General features: G+C 39.2%; 1 protein-coding gene across 5 annotated transcripts in view; it reads left to right on the top strand.

Moving 5' to 3' along the window:
• The window catches only part of LOC149166483 (uncharacterized), a 29,105-nt gene extending 13,376 nt beyond the window's left edge, over positions 1 to 15,729 (top strand). The window contains exons 2-7 of one of the 5 annotated variants that reach the window (XM_089432632.1): positions 8,882 to 9,080; positions 9,676 to 9,743; positions 14,005 to 14,118; positions 14,267 to 14,429; positions 14,666 to 14,812; positions 14,969 to 15,729. In XM_089432632.1, coding sequence (XP_089288758.1) covers positions 9,006 to 9,080; positions 9,676 to 9,743; positions 14,005 to 14,118; positions 14,267 to 14,429; positions 14,666 to 14,812; positions 14,969 to 14,995 — 594 coding nt within the window. In that variant the 5' untranslated portion in view covers positions 8,882 to 9,005 and the 3' untranslated portion in view covers positions 14,996 to 15,729. Of the gene's footprint in view, positions 1 to 8,826; positions 9,081 to 9,675; positions 9,744 to 14,004; positions 14,119 to 14,266; positions 14,430 to 14,665; positions 14,813 to 14,968 lie in introns of all 5 variants that reach the window. The other 4 variants (XM_089432634.1, XM_089432633.1, XM_089432636.1 and 1 more) reach the window with 4 other exon arrangements.
• The last annotated feature ends 552 nt before the right edge of the window (positions 15,730 to 16,281 follow it).

Genomic DNA, 16,281 nt, shown 5'->3' with positions numbered 1-16,281 from the left:
TTTCATGGCGCGGAGGAGCTCATCTTCGTCAACAGGACGGGAGATTTCTTCGTTCATAGCATCGTCAAACATCACTGGCATAGGTTCAATCGCCCATCGGATGTCGTTGAAAGTGATGTCGCCAGATCGGCTGTACTGTTTGCTGAAGAAATTTACAGCAAGCCGAGTGATATCGCCCTGTGAGGAAACCTGATTCCCGAATTCATCCTTTATGTTCCAGATGAACTTCCTTTCTCTGCGGCCGGTGGCGAATTTATGAAAAAATTTTGTATTTTTGTCTCCCAGTTCGAGCCAAGTGGCTCGGCTCTTGAGGCGCCATTTGGCTTCCTCCTGTTTTAGAAGGGCGGATCTGCGTTTTTCAAGCTCCCAGATGCGATTCTTCCTTTCAAAAGAGCATGTGGAGAAATCTGTGGATTCCATATAGGCCTGAATTTCCATTTGGATCCTTTTGAGAGCCGCTCTGTCTTGTTGATGTCGATTAAATTGCCATTTTTTGACCAGGACTCTGAGTTGAGATAGCTTCTCTCTGAAAGTGGAGAATATGTAATTTGATTGCTCTCGAGTCTTCATGTCTGTCCAGGCTTTCTGAATATAGAGATTAAAAGCGGGGTCGAGGAGGAGGCTATCATCGAACTTAAAAGAATAGCCTGATTTGAAGATCCTGTCTGGCCACGTCAGGTGGATGGGGAAATGGTCGGATACCATGATATTCTCCACGGACAGTTTTGGAAGACCAAATTTGTGTAGGAGGCCGAGGTGGATGAAGACCCTGTCCAGACGTTTAGCGATGTAAGCCCTCCCTGTTCTGCCATTTGACCATGTGGGCCTATTCCGGACTGGGCGGACATCGACCATATCCCTGTTTACCAGTTCTGTGGAGATGAGGTCAGCCAGGGAGCTATTGACCTTGCCTGTGCCCCATACCTCATTTGAGGATAATACAGCATTTGTGTCTCCTGCTATAATTAGACTGTTCAGATTGAAGAGTTGAGAGGCAAACACCCTGTGCCAGAAGGAGATACGGGATTTGTAGGGGGCGTATAGATTAAGAATGTTGATAGGGAAGTCTATGCCCCGGATGGAGACTGTGATGAGTATTCCTGCAAAGCAGCTGTAGGCCTTCGCCTTGACCATAGTCGGGTCCCAGAGAGAGATCATGCCTCCCGAGAGGCCATTTGCGTCTATTGCAGCCATATGCCAGGATGGCAGCATCTTGCGGAAATAAGACAGAGTTTCTTCCTTTCCATGCATCGTCTCCTGCAGAAGAATTATTGAAACCCTGGAACGAAAGAAGAAGTCCTTTAGCGTGTTGAATTTAGGGTCCACGCCAAGACCACGGATATTAAAAGATAAGATTGAGATCATTTTGGGGTGCTTGCAGCCTTGCTTGCTCTAAGGGGCTGTGTGGAAGTGTCATCAAGAATCGGGACCTCGACTAGGGAGAGATTTCGGATGTCTGCGTTTGATGCAATGGGTCTGCCCCTGAAATGTCGAGAGCTACCTCGACCCCTCTTTCGGACCGTGATGTTCATGGCTGATGCCGGACTGATGATTGGCGCGCAGGGTCCAGGTTTGTGAACCGTCAAGGGGGCAAGCTGAAGGGACTCCCTGACTTGCGAGAGGTCTAGATCACTGTCGAAAAGGTTGACCGGGGTGGAGAAAGGGGAATTTGGAGGGGTGGGGCCGACTGACTGTATTTTTTGCTTCCCTTTGTCAGGCCTAGCCCCTGGGGACGAGGAGGAGATTGGGATGGGGATTGTACCGACAGAGAAATCCTTTTGAAGCTGGGGGGCTTCCATCGGTTGTGGGGAGGGAACAGGGGGGTCGTCGAGGGGCTCTGTAAAAGGAGGGGATTGCATGAGGAGAGGGGGAACTAGATAGGGGGGGGTTTTGCTGAGGGATCCAGATTGGATAGGGGAGGAGGGGGACGAGTTGCTTCCATTGAGGAAGGTTTTCCGGATATTTTTCCTGTGTGCGTAAAGCTTGGAGCTGGGACAGTTTCTAACAAGATGACCTGTCTTTTTGCAGGCAGCACATCGGAAGGGGATTCCCCAGTAATCCAATCTTTGGGAGATGGATTGGTTTTTCCAATTGATCTCAATGTGGTCGGGAAAACCACCTTTGTATGTTCGCTGGATGAGAATCCAAGCGATGCGCTTATCACGTTCACCAATGCACCAGGGATCTACATAAATAAAGCGGCCGATGGCATTGCCAATCATTTGCAGGATTTCCGGAGTCCATAATTCAAGAGGTAAATTTGGGCATTTAACCCAGATCAGATTGTTTACTGGGGTGCAAGGCCAGAAAGCTGCGTTTGTAGACCCATGGACGGTCGAGGATTTTCCCTGCATCTTCAGTTGAGAGGAATATGAAGCTATACCAGTCGCGCATGAGGCTGGAGATGATCGGGACATACCCGATGACCGGCTTCCAGGCTTTGACAATCCAGGACCTCATCTCAGCGTCGGTCATTTCCGGGAAGTGCCACTTCCCCACAAGAGCATTTTGTTGGAGATTCTCCAGCCTTTCATTGAGCTGCGCGATGTCGATCCGGATCGCACAAGGAGGCGAGGAGGTGTTTACAGCCTTGTGTTGCTTTTTCCCACGTTCCTTATGACGTGGATTTGAATTGGGCTGAGATGGAGAGGCAAGAAGACTGTTCATGGATGCCAGGGTGGCAGATGTCCATGCATTCTCCGCGTTGACAGAGGCATTTATGAGGTCTTCTGTCGGAATGGACCCGTATACATCCTCCATGCAGCGCCAAATTGGGCATACCCGAGGTGAAGGACGGGATGGATGGAAGTGGAAGGGGCGATCCTGACAAACTCAGCTACCCAGTGACTTCCAACGTATGGAAAGAATAAATGTTCCAGCAAATTGAAGTGGGTGGTGTGGCGGAAAGTACAGATATGTGGTGTACGGTGTAGAAAACAGGATCCAGAGGCGGATCGGACAGGGAGATGGTAGTTGCGGAGAATAATGCCTGGATGAGACAAAGATCGGAAAAGGAGTGCCGGTTGGAAGTATGGCCGGAAAAAATCTTCCGGGGACCCGAGTTCGAAACGCTGCAGAGGAGGATGCAGAGAAAACTGGGGGATGTAGCAGGGGCGGAGGGGAGTTACTGTGGCTGTTCATCACAGCAACAGCAGTAAACTCTCATAATGCACCAGCAGTGGCCAATTTTGAAGCGAATATCGCTGCAAGGCTTGTAGATAGTGAAGAGGCTTCGAAGCTTACAGAGGAGGGATTTTAACATAATGCCTGTAGCAAGGAGGCTAGAGAGACTGTGGATTCCCTAGAGAGGAGCTCGTAGGAAGAAAGACTGTAAGGCGCTATGTGCCTGTGAGGCATGTGTCGGCCTATGATAGCATATAATACTTGAACTTAAAGCCTATGATATTCAGAGAAAAGAAAACAATCAAGCAGGTTTAGAGACTTACCTGGAGCCGATACCCATGTGCAGAAATCGCGAACCATCCCATGAACCAGAGCCAAAGTGCGGGAGGCTAGAGTTTCAGAATCACAATAATCAGGGGGGAGGTTTTCAGAGGTTCCAGGGCAGATAGGGGGACGTTCATTGTTCTGTAAACAAACCTGTAAGCGAAGGTGGTGGGGAGTGTATGAAGGATGGACGACGAAAGTGCATGAGCGCCAGATGGTCGGTGAGTGAGTTACCTGCGGCCAGTGGATTGGCTGTAGAAGCTGGAACGACGAAAGCGCATGGACGCCAGATGGTCGGTGGGAGGGATGCCTGCGTCCAGTGGATTGGCTGTAGAAACAGGAAGGAGGTTCAGAGGACAGCGACGCGTAGCACTCCTGGGATCGCTTCAGCGCTTAGAAGACATATGAAAAACCTTATGACTGCAAAAAGAAGGCAAATCTAACTCGTACACCACTTCAGCAATCCCACAAATAATCTAGTAGGGTCCATAAAATTTTGGAGCTAATTTCTAATTCTTCTTTTGTTTGAGTGTAGATTGCTTATAAAGTTGTAGTGTCAAAAATACACAATCACCCTCCTCAAATTGTCTTTCACTTTGATGCTGATCTGCTTGTTTCTTCATCCTCTGTTGCACCATTTAAAGGTTTTCCTTGAGAATCGTCAAAGTTTAATCTTCTCCTTATGTGACTTTATTGCATATACTTTGTATTTATCTTGCAAAAAGTGAGATACTAGGAATTGGATATCCATAAAGGGCCTCAAATGGGGACATTTTAGGACACTTCATCCATAATTCCAACATGTCTTTTACCATTTTCTCAATCTCCCCCTTTTGTTAATGAGGATATATATAGGACCTTTTATTAGGAGTACTTTTGGGTATTAGTTTGATTTGATGTTCATGATCTCAAGATTGGAGATGGAGGAATTTCTTGGAATACCCTAGAGTGCTTTTCCAAGGTACATTTTTAATTCCTTTGAAATTTTTTCATCTTTTTACTTCTTCTATAAAATAAAGTTTAATAACTCCCCTGCTACCCCTTTTTAGTAGTTTTCCATTCTATGAGCGTTGATGATATGAGAAGGTCCAGATTTAAACCCTTTAATTCCTTTTAATTCAAATGTCATGAATAATTCCTTATAGTTTGTAGAAATTGTACTTAATATTGTCAACCATTGAATCTTCTCCCATACTCAGTTTAATGTTGTATTTTCTCTCATAGTTACTACCACCCCCATTAGCAGCCAAAACTTGAAAATTTTTCATTGGATATTTGAAACAATTGAGGTGTTTTGCTAATATTTAATCAATGATATTATGGGTACTAACCAAATAAATAAGCACTATGATCTTTTGCTTCTTAATGTAACCTACAAAGTACAACCTTAAGACTTAAGGTTTCAAGGTGCTGACAAACCTGCCAATGCATGAACGGATATTTTGCATTTGTTTGAATCAATGTTGTGTACAATTTTGATCTCTATTTCCTGCTTTTTTAAATTGAGAAGTTCTTCCTTTTGCTATTCTGTCCTCCATTTCCTTTTGTGAAATTCAAGTATGTTGACATAGGGTTGTCTTATGAACCCCAAAATGATCTTTTCTTCCTGCATTTGTTCTAATGGTAGACTTATGTGTAGCCCTATTCTCGGCTTGAATATGATGGGCAAATTGCATAGCTTTCATATATTTTCAGGATGTTTTAAGAAAAGCTCATGTCTAATGTCTTTTAATCGACCCATGTAAGCTTCCAACAGATGTTCATCGCTTACACTATCCACCTTGTGGCCAATACCTGAAATTCTAAATTATAATCTTCAATATCACACAACTGCTTAATTCTTGTCAATTGGCTTAAGTATTGTCAATTCCCAAACTTTCTCATATTGTGCTTCTAAGTATCTTGTAAATAAACCCTGAGTGTAATGATAAGAATGGAACTTGTTGATGTATCTTTGAAATTTGAGCTCTTCTAAGTCGAAAATTTTGGCTGGTCTGGTATGTCTCCTTAAACTCAAAAAAAATTCAGAGTTTGAAACTTCATTGAAAATGTTAGCAAAAATTCCCAAGTGACTTGTTTGAGAGTAATTTTAGGATTAATCAAAAACCCTAAATTCCACAAGGTACATCTCATAAAGTATAATGATTCAAAAATCTGAAATTTTTTCCACCTCAGGATTATGAGAAGTTCAGAGTCAAAAACTTCACTGAAAAATTTATAGAAAAAATTCCAAGATGACTCGTTCAAAATTGGGTTCAGGATTAGTGACAAACTCTATCTTCCATAGGCTATATCTCTGAAATTATAATGAATCTCAACTTGAATTCTAATCTTTTGTACCCCAATATTGTGCTTCAATCTCCTCAAAATTCCCAGAAAAATGTTAAGAGTGAAAATACCAAAATGTCTTGATTGTAGGAGCAAAACCTTAATAAATAAGCTAATTAACTAATAATAAATGATTATTAAGGTCCTAACAGAAGGCCCTAGCGCCCTAATAGCATAATGCTTCAGTCAATGGTGACTGTGTCTAAACCATGAATATTGTCCATTCAACACTCCATCTCGGCTTGGCCAAGCAATTTTTAGGACTCTGCTTAGAAATCTTGATTCCCACATGTTTAAACTTTAAAGTTTCAATCCCTTGGCCAGAAGTCTAATGAAAATCCTCATCCACGAGTTGCGATAATTGTCCTATTTGTCACAATTAAATGATTTTCCATAGTTTGCTTAGATTGCTTAGGTTCATATCATAACCTTCCATTTTGCATAAACTTTATTATCATAAAGTTTCTTTTTTGTTACTATTATTTAAAAGAAACAAGAATGGGTATATTTTGTATTAAAATTTGGCTGTGACCAAAGTGCACAGCAAGGCAACACAAGGACGAAGGGTCAGCTTTGATGTCCATGATTCAAAGTGTTCCAAAAATTTGAAATTGATACCCAGTAATTGAGCTAACCGATTGTCCTAAAATTAAACCTATGTATGTGATTTGTATACTACTTAGTAAACTGGTACAATAGTAAGACTTTTTTACAAACATTACAAAGAGCAGATGTTTTATATAAATCATGCCGAACAGTGGCTTGCATGCTTGTCACCAACCTAGATGAAAACTATCTGTTTGACTAGTCCCATTGCCATATCACTATCTGACACTTGGCCTTGTTGCACCGTATTCTCCTATTTTTCTTTTACTAATTTATATGGGATGAACCATTTGTGGGGGGAGGGAATCAAGGATTTCAAGGTTTGTCTAGAAAGTTGCAGCCCCTGTACTAATTTAGAGACTTTCATGTAGAGAGTCAAATCTTGCTTGCAGATGCTTGTGCCTTTTACTGTAGCTTTCCATGAAGGTGTTTAATTTTGTTAGGGTCTTACCCTTTACCTTAACACCTGTAAGTAGATAGATAGGTTGCTATGTGTCATGACCATTTCTAGAAAAGAAAACTTACTAGTGTGAAAGCAATAATTGTAAGAAGACTTATTAGAAGGTTTTTCCTATTAGAAAGTTCTCAGGAGATATGACATTTTGAGGTGTTTTTGTTTGTTTATTGCCTTTTGCTGTTATAGTCTGTCCTTTTGTGGTGTTCTGTATTAGTAAATTGGAAGTTGCAGAGCAAAAACAAAAATTGGAAGATGAAGAGCATAATAGAGTTTACCTAGATTTATTGCAGAAATCATAGATTACGTCCACAATAGCCCATAGAAGAACTAGAATATCATGAAATGTTATACGTTTATTGATGAGAGCAATGTTCATTTGCATCTTTGAGGGGGATAAACTTTAATGAGGAGAGCTCTAATTACAGTGTATTTCACAAGACATCTCATTACATTGCTTCTACTTCTTTATATAGTTCTATTTATTTCATAGGAACTTTCTAGTAGGCAGAATGTTCTAATAAAACCATCTTACAGCTATTGCTTTCAAACTACTACATGGGCCTTATTTCCTAGAAATGGCATTCATACATACCAACCTATCTATCTGCTTGGGGGTTTAGGGAAAGATCCTAACATGGCCTCACCCTTAAAAGCAACAATGTCTTCAAGGTTGGAAATGAGGGAATTTTTGAAGGATCTATGCTTGTTCCCATGTGGCATCCTCAGACAGTGTATCCTTTCACTGTATCAAGACCTATTGGATAGTTCGTTGGTGGAAACAACACTCTCTTTTGTTGAGAACGGCCTTGGGCTACACCCAAATGGAACTCTCTTCATCCAGTTCTAGAATACTAGTTTGAATTTTAGAGTGGCTTGGAAGTTTCAATTGTAAGCCATTGACCCAATATATCTGCGGACCTTAAAGGGGCCATAAAACTTGGGAGCAAGCTTTTGGTGGTGGTTGTGTTTGGGGGAAGTCTATTTATAAGGCTTTAGGCAAGGGTACACCTGATCCCCTTCTTTAAAATGACATTTAGAATGATGCTAATTAGCCTGTTGTTTCATCTGATTTTGAGCCATTCCTAGATTATCCTTGAGGTACAGAGAATATAAGCTTGAGTTGTGAGGATATTGCTGACCTCGTGCACCTTAGAGACTTTAGGTAAGTAGGTTAGTACTGACGGGGGATTTTAGCCATAGATAACATCAAAGGGAGTCATTCAAGTGGCACTGTGATAAGTTGTACTGTACCACCATCTTGCTAGAAATAACTGCTGAACCCATTGGGATTGTTTTTCTTAAGGTAAATCACCTCAAATATGCTTCCAAGCACTTGTGGGCCACTTTTTTCGTTTTTGTTGATGAGAATGAAGATGAGATGGATATGTAATTGTATTTGTTTTTAGGTCATGTTTTATTTCATTTCACCATTTTAGTGTATATACCCTCATCTAGAAAGCCTAATTTTGGATTTTATCATTTAATCATCAATGAGAGTTATTATAGACATGGTTTTCCTTCTGAAATGTCATTTATGTATATCATTCTTATTTTCTTGCAAAATAATATTGTATTTAAAAGAAAGCTATATATGCCACATTTGCGCTAAGGTCCAGCCCCTTTTTTGGGGGTGGGGTGGCAGCACATTTCCAAGCATTCCCATTTCAGAACAGAAACTTGTACAGGTTTCCATGTTTAGTGCGACTTAGGATCTAGTGTATTGTGTTTTAATTTTGTGTTGTGGTTCTAAAATAGGAAAAAGAAACTTTTATTGCTGCAGTGGTAATGAGGTGGACAGTGTCTCCATAGAGTAGCAATTTCTTACAAAGAACATTAATGTTATTCTACTGCATTTAATTTGATGCAGATAAGTATATCTGGTATGTAATATTTTATCTACTAGCTTGTCGTTTTAATTCTTGAACAGTTGTATGATGAAGTTCTTCACAATTGAGGGATAACATAAATATTTTCTCTTCACTGCACAGGAAATCCATTTAATGGTGCTAATTAGAGCTTTGTTTTCCATCTTATATCAAGCAGTTGTGTGACATGTCACAACTGGACATGCGATAAGAAGCAAAGGGTTTGGTTGAATTTTCTGTAGAGGGAAGCTGTATTTAAGGTCTTTCAAATCTGCAGTTTTGTAGACGATTCTTCTAAAAATATGTATGGGAGAAAAGCTGTTGAACTTCTTCAAGAACTGGCGGCTGGCGAAAAAGAACAATTTGCTCGTTTTAATGTAAGTTTAACTGACCTTTGTGAACGTTGAAATTTTGAAAATTTCATCCGTCCATATTATTGGTGTTCAACATGATAGTGTCTTCTGAAATTTGCAACTTCTTCCTGTCTATATTTTGTTACTGACATACATGCTCTAAAGGTAAGTGGCTTCCAATGGGCATCTGGGTTATCTCTGCAAAATATTTATTTACTAGCATCATGCATATTAGAAATATGGTCCATGACTAACATGCAGAATACATGTACATATATCCTAAAATATACTTCGAAGCTTAAAGATAAGTGGATTAACCAATATTTGAAACAATCCAGATTCCACCCTAATACTCAGAATGGAAACATGGCACAGGAATGTTAAGTAGATAATCCAGTAGTATGGAGCTAAATCCTTGAGCATCATTGGTGACATATAATTTTAAAGCCTTTGCATGTTTCGAAGTTTGAATAATTGTATATACTTTGTGGCATTTGCACTGGTTGTGTAATGTATTGTCTCTCGGCTAGACCATTAACCATTGTTTGTTCTGTACCTTCAGAATGATTTAGTTGAACATGACCATTGCAAATAACCATTGTTCGTTCTGTACCTTCAGAATGATTTAGTTGAACAAGTGCTGGAGGAATGTAATGAACACCATTTTCAACTTGAAACTCGTTTGAGGTAAGTCATGGATCTCTTACATAGTGTCAAATACTGTAAGTGCTTGTTATTAACATTGTCTTGAAACTCATTTGGGGTAAGTCATTGATCTCTTTCTAGGCTAGTATTTTAAAGTGCTTTTGATTGTCATTGTGATGTTCTCACTGCATCTTATTGTGTCAATTTCTCTTCTGTTCAATACTTATATCCTCTTCTGTAAAACTACTAATGCAGAAACAAAGTCTAAATAGGCTAATAGCTGACTAGAATTAAGATTTGGGGCTCTTTGGATATTCTAAATGAACTAGGCACTGTAATCTGTGCACCCATCTATCTTCGGGATCAATTGATACCCATATCACTTCCAGAATCAAGGCTAGTGCATGCTACTAGTACTGACACAACTAAAAATAAAGCCTTTGTGCATCATACTACTATAAGGGCTGACCAAAACTCCACCTCCAATCGCTCCAAAACGACCTCAGCATTGCTATGTTCATTTTGAACCCATTCAATTGGGGGATGAGTCCTACCAACTTCATGATTGATGGTCTATCAAGGGGAAGCAAACCATACTCATGAGCTAAGGTATGTTAGTCTTTCCAATGATAAACATCTATATTCCATTGATCTTCCCAAAAGAAGCTTCCTTTCTTGCTCAAACAGTGAGCTTGGAAGTGTGGCAACTCTGTAATACGTACCTTGTGACCTTCAGCTCCATGTGGGGTATCTCACCACATCCCAACATGCCTAGTTTCCCTCCAAATTTCATTTGACCAAACTCGTAGATGATTTCCATGTTGACCAAATACTTCTGAAAATAACTAAGGTGAGCCTTGAAACAAGTGGGGGAAAGAAATATTATCACACAAATCATAAGCCCTTTGGACCTTTCCTACATGCTACAGTTTAATGATTAATCATTCGATGAAACAAAACCTTCTAACGAGCAGACCTCTTTAAGCTCCTCACCACCCACTTGGTAGCAAGAATGCTACCTTAAGTGGTAACGTCAATAAGCCCGAGCAACCCATCCTTGGGCATAATACACACATCTCAAGGAACTAGAGGAGCACCCTTCTCCCCATCATCATTCAACCACAGGTACAATCGTAGGATTTTCTTTAGGTGTCAAAATCAAGCCCTACTAGGACACCAACAAGATAAATAATAAATGTGTAACCCTTCTCTCCATCATCCTTTGACCACTGGTACAATTGTAGGATTTGCTCTAGGTGTCAAAATCGAGCCCTACTAGGAAGCCTAGAGAATTTGTCCAACCAATATCAACTTACAAACAAATGGAGGGTCCTTATCATGCCAGACATGATTACTTTGAAGCTGTTGAAGACACCGATCCCTTATAAACAAATATAACCCTACTCCAAATTGAATGCTCATACCTCACAATTATTGCAAGCCAAACATAACTTCATGTTGTCGAAATTTATTTGTGTGGGGAATCCAACCTTAATAACCAAAAAATTGTCTTGTAGTCACTAACCAAAACATTGATGCTGAGCAGAAGAGATCCAAATAACCACAAGCACCATCAATTGAACTACATTCAGAGAAAGGAGTCATCAACAAAATGATTGTTGACCATCTCTAACCCATTAGGAAGCAAGATGCCCCTGAACTTGCCCATGAATATTAAAATCCTCCAGCAAGAAATCTAAGGTAAACATTTCATAGGTTAGTTGCAACTTTAATTAGCTCTTCTCACATTGCTTGCAGTTTGTTTGCACATTTTAAGTCAGTTGCAATATCTAAATGCTTTTAAGGCTACAACTTTCAAGCTTGAATAGCATGGTTGGAATGTTCATAGGTTCAATTGCAACCTGGAGCAAGGTGATTACAACTAGTAGTTTAATTTTCAAATCATGGTAAGCATACTTGCACTTCTACACAAATCCTGGGTAACATTAAAACTAAAACCTATTACAACAATAGATGAAGGAATGGTAGATCTAAAAACAAGTACAAATGAAGTACTCAATCACATTTGTCTTCTTTAACTCAAAGAAGAAAAATACAATGCAATAGCTCAAAAGCACCTGTCTGTCTCTACCTCATATGGGATACCCTATCTTTCCTTGTATAATTGGAGAGATTAAGGTGACAAAATAACTATGCTCATTCTTGTGGTGCGCCTAGGCTAGGAATAGAAATCCTAAGCCTGCTTAAAGAAGAGTGCCTAGCTTTCTTGAGTCAATTACATAAGCCTAGAAGAGTGCCCTCAAGTACATAAGTCAACTTGGCATACATGCATGCACTAGCCTCCTTGAGATCTATGCCGTAAGTTAAATTTGAAGCTTCTCATCCAAGGTGTCTAGTCTAAAAATGGAATGACAACTAACTAGAACTAACAACTAGTCTAGAAGTAGAAAAGCTATTGCTTTCCTAACTTGGAATAATACTTCTAAATAAGGGTGGCACATATATGTGCCTCTATCATGAAGATGCTTACTAAAGGCTATTATGTTGTTATGCATAAGCCTATTTGTTGCATAGATATTGAGGCACAATGGATATGTTGAAGTGTGCCAAGTTGCAGTGAAGGAGAACATGATCAAGCAACTAGGTAAAACTAACTCTTCTTCTTTGCGAGGAAAGTGTTCTCTACCGAGCCAAATCTTTCCCTCAACATCTTGAGCTTCCCTTCAGCTGGGGGCTTTGTTAAAATATTTGCCATTGGCAAACTTGAAGGAACATACTAAGGAACCATTGCTCCCTTCTCAACATAGTCCCTAAGGAAATAGTACTAGATATCTATGTTCTTGGAGTGTTTGTGAAATATATTGGATCCTCAAAGAGCTTGATACAACTTTGATTGTCACGATATACCACAATGGTCTTCAACCTCTGATCAGTCAACTCTGTTATTAATTTATGAAGCCATATGAATACACAACTAGCAAAGCTTGTTGTCATGTAGTGCCTCTGATGAATTAAATGCAACTGTTGCTTGCTGCCTGCTAAACTAGGATATTACCTGACCCCACACTGAAACAAAATGTTGAAGTTATCTTCCTAACACTTGCATCTCTTGCCCATTCATAATCCACAAAACCATCTAGCATCAACTGACCATCAAGCCATAATCAGTCATGCCATTTGAGTATTAGAGCACATTCTTTATAGCAATCTTGTCAATTTGTTGAGGTTCAACCATGAACTGGCACAAAGTATTTGTTGCAAAACATATATCAAGCTTGGTATTCACCAAATTCATATATGCAGAAGGATATAACGTACTTGAATCTAATTCAACCTATAACTTAATTTGGAACCATAGGAGTGCATGGAGTTTATAATCAGCATCTGAAATCTTTTCAGAATCTCCTTTTTGTACTTCCCTTATCCAAGGAAGAGCTCACCTACCTTGCCAAACCTAGACCTAGAGTTGCAGACCAACTCGGTGCTGCACCATGCAATGAAATTCTTAGAACTGCATGTAAATATCAGGCCATCTGCATATAGGACCAAGAAAAATAGATCTGTTTTATCAAATAAGTAACATACTTGAATCTCAGGGATTTCCAGCTAGAATTTTTAGCTCTAAAGTCATTAGCCTTTTATAAGTGCATATTATAGTGTATTAAGTTTTCATAAAGCTTACATCAAAAGTTACTTGAGGAGGCTACTCCCTGGCCAAACTTAAATCATTATTCTTTTATGGAATTTTGTGTATGTTTTCATGGTTGAATTGAAATGCAGGCAAAAATTCATCAGTATATTATTTTGTTATGTTGTTTATGGCAGAAAAATTCAAGAGGAAGGTCTGGATGTGGAAACAACTCGGAACCAAGACCATTTTGGTATTCACAAATTCATATATGCAGAAGATATAACGTACTTGAATCTGGAACCATAGGAGTGCATGGAGTTTATAATCAGCATCTGAAATCTTTTCAGAATCTCCTTTTTGTAATCCAAGGAAGAGCTCATACCTTTAGAGTTGCTCGGTGCTGCACCATGCAATGAAATTCTTAGAACTGCATGTAAATATCAGGCCATCTGCATATAGGACTAGATCTGTTTTATCAAATAAGTAACATACTTGAATCTCAGGGATTTCCAGCTAGAATTTTTAGCTCTAAAGTCATTAGCCTTTTATAAGTGCATATTATAGTGTATTAAGTTTTCATAAAGCTTACATCAAAAGTTACTTGAGGAGGCTACTCCCTGGCCAAACTTAAATCATTATTCTTTTATGGAATCATGGTTGAATTGAAATGCATTCATCAGTATATTATTTTGTTATGTTGTTGTATGGCAGAAAAATTCAAGAGGAAGGTCTGGATGTGGAAACAACTCGGAACCAAGACCATTTTGGTGCTGTTGTTCATCACCTTTCTTTGATGCGCAATAAACGTTGTCTCATGTCTTACATGTAAGTCATTGGTCCTAACATATTTTATTTGTGCAATGTTGGTACTTGTAGTCAAAGTACTTTACTATTATTCTTCTTTACTTTCTGATTTATCAGAAGTGCGATGCCTCCATTATATTTCTAAAAGGATGTGGGGTTGAAATGGTAGGTACAATCGGGCACAATCCATACAAAGCTTAAGGTGGAAGCTTGGAGCGGTGCTTCCACAGGAAATTCAAATGAAGCTCAGCCATTCTGAGAAGGAATATTTTAAGAGTTACTCAGAAATATTGGGATCACACATGTCAGAGTTAGATCTTGACCTTACTGTGGTAGGTCATATGTAAGTTCCATGGTTTTGTTCTTGAATGTCAAAGATGTTTCACATGCACCTAGTAGCATTGTTGCTTGAACACTACCATTGAATTAATGTGCCATTGCAATGAGAAGTAGAATGAATTGAATGAAAACATCAAATCAGAGAAATGATTTAGCTACTTATGATTTGTTGCAATTAATGAGTGTCATTGCTCTTTTTATTTCATGATGAAGCTGAACATTTTGGCAGGATATGATCCCTCCAAAAGATCCATACATTAAGGTCCGTGTGGTTGATGATATTGGTGAAGTTTTGCTTGATGATCAGTCAACATCACTGATACGTAACTCAATGCATTTGATGAAACGGACTGAAGCAGAGGCTTTTGTTTCCCAGGTGTTTGTCTTCTCTGCTTTTGTAAAATAGTTCACTGTAACATCATTTGTTATTTCATCCTTCTAGTAGCAGGGCTTAAAGCGTTATTAGTTTCGAGACTGATTGAATTTATCCTATCTACATTTTTAACTATATGGTTGTTTGTATGAACCCTAGGGCTTGATGGAGGAGTTCATCGAATAATAGAATTGCTGGTGCTACAAAGTAGCAGATGTGATACCATTTAATCTAAATAGGCAGTGGGAACACATTTAAATCACAGTGCTTTTAACTACTATAAAGATTTGTGCTTCCCACTGTGAAGCACAAGAATGCTGAGAGCAGTTGAGAACTTATTGAATGAAGAGTTTGTGGAATGATAGAGTAGTTGCTACAAAGTAGCAGATATTATTCTCTTTAATCAAGAGGTAATGGGAACAGATTTAAGTCACATTTTTCGTAACTACTATAAAAAGCTTTCCTTTCCACTCGGAGGCTCTGGAATGCTGAGAACAGTTGAGAACTTGACTGATGGAGGAGTTCATGGAATGATAGAATGTTTGTTGCTACACGTTAGTGGATATCATACCCTTTAATTGTAGTAATGGGAACATGTTTAATCACATTGCTTGTAACTAATATAAAGATTTATACTTCCTAATGCGAAGCACAGGAATGCTGAGAGCAGTCGAGAACTTGATTGTATGGCAAAAACTAATTGGAAAGCAGTTTCTTGGTGGAGCACTACTGAAATTTGGTTGGAATTTAACTCTACTATCCTTTCAGGACCAGCTTGATTTTGTCAAGTTGCTCTATCCGAAGAGGCTTTGTCATTTGATGTGTTGTATTTGAAGTTTCAGGAATTAGAAACTACATCCAAACCCTGTATGGACCATTTTGTTATTTAAAAGGACATAATTCTATATTTCAAATGAGAACTGAATGTCTACATAAGGCTTTCTGATATTATTCCGAAGTTCATTATCTGATCATCTCAAGTACTCATCCATATTTGTTGCAAAAACCAATATGACCAGCTTTCCATAATGTGAAATTACGTTCTTCAAGGTGATCTGTTTTTGAGTTAGCTTTTCCAAGTTGTGATACTCGTATTCATAAATAAGATTTGAATTGTAATTGTTGAAAGGAGGGAGTGAAACTGCCAGATGCCTCACCCTCCGCAGGTACCCTACAACCATGGCACCCCTGTTAGTTTGCTTGTTCGCATATTTTTCTGCTAAAGGAAACATAGAGGAAGAGACTGGAAAAAAAGCCAAATGACATAACATTACTTGAGAACCTTGACCTTATTATTAATGGATCCGGTATACCACAATGTACAATTAATATGGAAGAGAACTGGTGAAGAGGAAACCCATAGAATCTTGTCTCAATTGAAAGGTAAATCTCGTATGGTCAAGCAGGAGCTCCATAACTGCATAGCAGTGTGACTAGAAAGATTCCTTCATTCTACTCCCGTATACCACAAT

Source organism: Pinus tabuliformis, chromosome 5_1 (genome assembly GCF_031772625.1).
Source record: "Pinus tabuliformis cultivar Carrire ecotype Pingquan chromosome 5_1, CPIR1, whole genome shotgun sequence".
Lineage (NCBI taxonomy): Eukaryota > Viridiplantae > Streptophyta > Pinopsida > Pinales > Pinaceae > Pinus > Pinus tabuliformis.
The sequence above is the reverse complement of the archived record's forward strand: the minus strand, read 5'-3'. Positions and strand labels throughout refer to the sequence as shown.